We start from the raw sequence: 6,632 nt of genomic DNA on the forward strand, positions 1-6,632 counted from the left end.
AAAGATGGCTGGATGCTGAGAGCTTCCACCCTCTGATTAAAACCTAAAATAAGACCTCTCTCTATTCCTGAATCTGCACCACTTCTGGCAAAGAGTCCCCTCTCAGACCTGAATGGCTGAAATAACTTCAAGAGAGTTCTGATGAGAACCCGTGTGAACCCGTGCAGTAGACTGGTAAAGAAAGCAAAGCTGCCAGTCACACAGGCTGCATTAAAGCTTACCAGTAAGGCAAATTATTAAATGCCAATTGCCTGAACTATGAAAAGGGACTACACCCACCTACACTTAAAGGGTGGTTGTCAGTATCAAATAAGGACAGTGAAAAGAACTTAGCTTTGTTTTGTTAGTTTTCCTTTCTTTTCTAAGCCTCAGTGAAAGTTTCTCAAGTGGTATAATTTGGGTCATTCTCTACCTCTAGTGGAGATTACAAAAAAGATTGGTCTGGATAACGTATGATGGAGACAATCATAATATCCAGACCCAAATCAATCCAGCTTCCAATAGGTAAAAGAAATGGAGTGAAAGAATAGAAATCTACTAAAAAAGAAAACATTACTCGAAATTCAGGATTAACTAATAACCCTCAAATCTTAAGCAAGTTTCAGCATGCATTTATTCTAACGTAGCAGAAAATGTGAGAAACTAAGTATCCGACTGGGGAGATGTTTTGTGCTCTCATTTTTAGGGGAATATATAATACATATAAATGCAATGTGTGCTTTCAGAAGAAAATTAATTTGTTGAGCTGGACTTCTATCATGTTATATCAAACAAATGATAAAAGAAATAGCATGCTTCCCATTGTAAAACACAGGGAAAAGCAAGCAATTCTAGGGTTGGAACCCTCCACTCTTCTTACAATTCAGTTCTTTAAAATCAAGATAAAGGCATTCTCCTATGGTAAAATCAAATAAATAAAAAAATAAATACTCCAATATAATCAAAAGTAGGGCATTTCATATATATTCCATATATTCCACTATATTGGAAGAAAAAAGCGATCATATTGATTTTAAATCTTTCTTCACTTTTTCTTATCAGATATACTTTGTTACATTTTAAAGTTCTGTGAGTTTTGCTAAAAGTAGAAACAAGCCATCATCTTTTAACTAAAGTTGATATTTATAAATGCTCAGCTGCAGATAAACTGGTGAAGATTGGACTAATGCAGAAGTCTTCTGTTAAATATGTATATTAAGACCTCAGAAGAAAGAAAAACTCTTCCCTGCTTAAAATCCTCTATAATACATTTAACTTTGTGTTTTTTATAAGATCTTTTAAACCATATTACATTTTAAGTGACTAGTAACTAAAGAAGGAAAAATAACCATGTTTGGTAACAATGCTTATTTATATATACAGATATTTTACAATTTTCAAAGCATGTTCACATGCTGTAATTGAATGGGAGTCCCATGACAATGCTGTAAGGAAGGTATTATCCTTATTCTAACCGATGAGAAAGTCAGAGTTCAGAAAGTTATGTAACTTCCCCAAAATCAGATAGCTTGTATATGGCAGGAACAACTATTTGAACATGGTTCTTCTGGGTCCAAATCCAATGCTCCCTCCACTTCCACACCATTTGTTTTCTAAACACTCACTACAAGCAGAGAAGAAGTCTTCATCCTGTCGATGCAGTTTCATTAGAGAAGCTGTTGAACTCTTTAATTAATTGGCAAGGTCTATTAACCAGAATATTCTATTCTCCAACATGCCAGCAGTAACACCACCTAAACCCTCTGCTAAGATAAACCCTGCGTGCCTGAGATGAAGCTACTCAGTAAAGCAGGAACTGCTTCTCTTCACACTGTTCACACTAACCTGGCTAAATTCAACCGGTTTTTGATTTGGCAAATTAGAAAACTCAAGCCACGGCTATGAAAGTTCTCAAATGTAAACAAGTCAACCCCATGCTTTAAATTTACTAAAATCTGTTGGACAACAGAATCATACAATTACACAGAACTGTACCTTAATGTGCAAGCACTCTCCCTGTTAAGTTCACCTGCGCTGACAAATTACTGATGAAACATAAGAATAAAAACACAGTTCAAGTCAGGATTTTTTTAAACTCCCAAAAGAGAACTCATCCTGATGTCAAAACACATCTTATAAAACCATTTACCTGACTTGGCAGAAAGAGCTACACTTTGCTAATTTTCAGTCACCCAAAAATCAAAGCACAAAAACCACCAATTTGTAAACGATGGGTGTGTTTGTGAAAGTGTGTGGGAAAAAATGAGTCGGAATGAGGGAAATATTCAAATGTCTGAGCAATAATGAAATCACCAGCTATTCCCCAATTAACTCAGGGCACTGGGAAGAATGTTAAAAGAAAAAAAATGGCCCAATTAGAAGCCACACCTGTTGGTACAAAAATGTAACTGAAGCTAGGACTACTGATGACTGTCAGAGAACATACTTACTTTAACAATTCCCATTCCATCGCCCCTCCCCACCCAAAGAAAAATGGGTATAGCAAACTTATAGCAAGATTTCTCTTTCATATCATTCAAACTATTAATTCATTTGAAAATCCTCAGATTGAGAAAAGGGAGAAGATCTGGAGTTCAAAGTAGAATAAATTCTCACCTATGATATTTACAAACGGAATGCTCAATAATGAAAAGATGGTGAAACCAACAGGTTAGAGAAGGCGTAGGACCCAATAATAATGAAGCTAAAGAAACTGGGTGGTAGATAATGAGGGGTTAGGGACTCATCTACTAATAGTGAAAGAGATCATTAATGAGACCATTACAAATAATAGTATTGTTGCCATTAACAATGATGACAGCTAACATTTATTGTCTTCTTATACTAACACTTATTGTCTCCTTACAATAAGCCATGGCCTATGCTTTACAGGCATTCTCAAAGGATCTATGAGGCAAGTATTATTCCCACTTTGCAAATGAGAAATTGAGGCCTGCAGAGGCTAAATAACTTGCTCAAGGTCACAAAAGCCCTAAGTCATGGTGAGGAGATTCAAACCCAGGACTCCAGAGCTCTGGCTCTTAAGCACTACATTATGAACCATGCAACGTTCCCCACCTTGAACCACTCTTGCTGTACAAACTTCAAGCCATGAAAAAATGTGCAGCACTACCCATCCTAGCACAGTGGTCATCACGTGTGGGGGCTCCCAGTGTCTAAATGAAATGTATCCCATGCACCCACAACTGAATCCTGCTGTTTGAAAGACTACGGTCATTAACAACTCCCAGGAAGGCAGTTTTTTGAGGTGGCAAGTAGAAGGCTGGGAGGAAGAGGGTGGCAGTACACCAACACCTTCTAAGGACCATCCTCTTTGAAGCTGGATCTAAAGACAAGAAAGGTCTTTTGGTAGATGAAGCAGGGGAGGTCCTGCTATTTAAAATGGGCTCTGCTTACGAGAAAGTTCAATTTACTGGGTATCAAAACACAGGAGTGGGGGAGAAGAATGGAGAACATTGAAAGAATTTCCAACTACGACCTCCTTTACTGAGTTCCTAGAACAGTCCAAGATCTCTCCAGCTTTGGAACCTTAACGCACTCTGTTCCCTCAGCCTAGATCCTTCTTCTGGTAGTAGAGGACGGTCAGCTTTCCAGACAGGCCTTCTCTATTCCCCATTACAAAATCCAGTTTTTTACCATCATAACACTCTTCTCAATTTATAATTTTTTCACTGTGTACTGTGTCCCTCCCAGATCCCCAAGATCCCTTAGGGATGAGATTGTCTGATTCACTGTCTTATGAATACCCACCCACCAACAGGGTACTACGCTTGGCACTTAGCAGATACCCAATCATTTTTTTTTTAAACAAAATAAATTTATAGGTTTTTGTTCCCCAAACTGTCAGGCCCTCTTTCCCCCCTTCACCCTCCCTTACCCCACCCCCCCAAAAAAAAACTTGCATTATTTTTATAAGCTTTTTAAGTCATCCATTTTGGACAAGCAAAACAACCCTAAATTGTCATTTTGCTGTTTCACTTCCACCACCACCAATTAGACTGCGATTGTAAAGCTGTGGGGTGAGGAAACCCATCTCGTACTTCATCCGTCTGTGTACTAGGCTGTACAACAACATAGTGGGCATCCAATAACTAATCCAATTGGAATTAACTGTCTTACGGCCTGCACGAAGCGTGTCCTCTGAGCGCTGACATCATCCTGTCTCTATATCTATCACTGCTCTTTATGATTGTTAAAATTACCTCATAGGGAGGACAGACAGCAAGGCTACAAGGATGAGTAAAATCCTGTCTCTGCTTCCTGAATCACATACACACTCATAAACACAAATTATTCAATAAATATCTCTTGAACCAAACTAGACACCGGGTAGACTGACCAAGGAGCCCTATAGCCAGAAGAGCTTCATCAAATTGTAACCACAGTCACATGACCACCAAGGGTACCCTGATGGATTCTGCTAATAAATGAACATAAGCAGTTTGCTAAAGTTATCAAGAGCTTTCGGAGACTGTTTTAAAAATAGCATTTCTAATCCAAATTCCCCAGGAAGCTTGAGGAAATGGCCCCTAACATGCTGGGGCCTGGGAAGTGTATTTTCAAATCACCCCCTGTCAAGGGCCATCCAGAACTAATAGGCCTTCCCAGAGGGGAAAGCCATTAATTAGAAGAGCCGCCTCACATGTCCAGAGACGACACAGGACCACTCTGACCCCTGCCTTTCTATTTCCTGTACGTCTCCGTTTGAACCAAATTCACTTTTTTTTTTTTTTCCTGCATGCAATAATAACAAAAATCCCTGGCCCGGAACAAACTGCCTCTCCCAGACCAACGTCGGGATCGGTCCCTCACAGGTGGCACAGGCCCGGGCAGCCCCCAGCCCCTCCCAGCGCACAGACCCCCTGCAAAAGTTTGGGTGCGTTCGTTCCCGCCGGCCGCCGCGGAGCGCCGGGGTCACGGCGGTGGTCAGGCTCCGGCTGCGCCCGGGGAGGACCAAGATGGCCCTGCGCGGGGCCGCGCCGCGGCGGCGGGGGCCGGGCCGGGGCCCAGGGCCGCAGGGCCGCCGCCTACCTGCCGGGGAGGGAGGCCCGGCTGCGCGTCCCGGAAACCGGGCCTGGCGGGGCCAGGTGGGCGCCGGGCGCCGCGGGGGCGGTCCCGGGCCAGGTGGGCCCCGCGGGCCGGCGGGGAGCCGGACGGGCCGGCGCGGGCGGAGGCCTCGGCCGGGGCCTGCTGGGCCCGAGCCCGGATCCAGGCCGGCCCGGAGGCAGCCGGGAGCGGGGCGGGAAGCCGGCAGCGAGGGCGGGAGCGCGGGAAGGACGCGGGCGGGAGGCTCCGCGGCTTCCTCAGCCCGGTCCCGGGGCGGACGCCGGGGCAGGCCGCGACGGCGCCGACGGCCGCGCGCGGGGGCCGGGGGGCTCCGCGCCGCCGCGTTCCTTACCCTGCATGCTGCTGACGGCCGGGTGGCCCGGGGCAGGGGGCCCCCACGGGGCCCGGGGTGCCGCTGCCGCTGCCGCCCCCGGAGCCGCCGCCGCCGCTCGGGCTCGGAGCCGCCATTGTTGGGAGTGAGGAGCCGAGCGGCGCCGCGGCGGCTGCAATGCAGCAAGCTCGGCCTCTTGGCGGCCAGGGGCGCGGCCGGCGCCCGCCAGGCCCCGCCCCCGGGGCGCCAGGCCCCGCCCCCGGGCCCGCCCCCGGGCCCGCCCCGGCCGGCCGCGGACGCCCAGCCCCGAGCAGCTCGCGGGCTGCAGACCCCGCACGTCTGGAGTGCAGGACCCGAGGCGCAGGCGGGGCTCCCGCACTGAGGCTGCGGGCCCCCAGGGCCGGAAGTGTCTTGAAGAATTAGGCGTTTGCAATTTGGGGGGAGGAGGGAGAGAGGGTCCGGAGCTTCCAGGATTCCCACAGAGATCTGTGTCTCCAAAAGTTTAAGCGCCCTTCTTGGAATTTCAGAAACCCGAGTCAGAATGATAAGGCTGAAAGGGATCCCAGAACCCGTGCCCAATTAAGGTGAGAGCAGGTAGGTGTCCTTAAGTGGAGAGCCTGCTGCCTTCCAAACTGTCAGAACCCTCCCTCGAGGGCCAGCTGACTGCACAGTATCTCCAACTCTGGGGCTGTGTCACCGAATCCTCATCGGAGAATGAGCAGCCCGCCTGCTCTTGTTGGTCCTACGACACCCTGCATGTGGGGTCTTCCAAAGGGAGTCTTACCTTAGACCAAAAGGAAAGGTGGCCGTCCAGACTGCTCAGCCCAGGGTACATGCTAAATATTCCATCTTCGTGTACTGCAGAGTGCCGACAGGAAGAGAAACACCACCACACCGGGGAGCCAAGACTGCCTGCAACTGAAAGCAGGAGGATTGCATCCAGCATCCATCTGGAATCTAAGCCTCCTCTTGATATAGATGTAGAGTGGACACAACCATTCCGAGGTCCACAGGATGGAGGAATAGAGTATGGATTAGAGTGGACTTACTGATATTCTATTCATGAACTATTGTGATTAGTAATCGAAGAAAATGTGGCATTGGTGTGGAGAAAGTGGCCATGGTGGCAGCTGGGGGTAGGGAGTGGGAGGAAGAGATGAGATGTGGGGGACTTGGAGTTGTCCTGGGTGGTGCTGCAGGGACAATTACCAGACATTGTATGTCCTCCCATGGCCCACTGGGTGGAACTCGGGAG

General features: G+C 47.2%; 1 protein-coding gene across 1 annotated transcript in view; it reads right to left on the minus strand.

Moving 5' to 3' along the window:
* Positions 1–5,529, minus strand: part of MAP2K4 (mitogen-activated protein kinase kinase 4) — a 128,779-nt gene extending 123,250 nt beyond the window's left edge. Inside the window, 2 exon segments of the mRNA XM_058283463.2 lie at positions 5,399–5,435; positions 5,437–5,529. Of these exon segments, the coding sequence (XP_058139446.1) occupies positions 5,399–5,435; positions 5,437–5,514 (115 nt within the window). The 5' untranslated portion in view covers positions 5,515–5,529.
* Between the last annotated feature and the right edge of the window lie 1,103 nt (positions 5,530–6,632).

This window comes from Dasypus novemcinctus, chromosome 21 (assembly GCF_030445035.2).
Source record: "Dasypus novemcinctus isolate mDasNov1 chromosome 21, mDasNov1.1.hap2, whole genome shotgun sequence".
In the NCBI taxonomy this organism is placed as follows: Eukaryota; Metazoa; Chordata; class Mammalia; order Cingulata; family Dasypodidae; genus Dasypus; species Dasypus novemcinctus.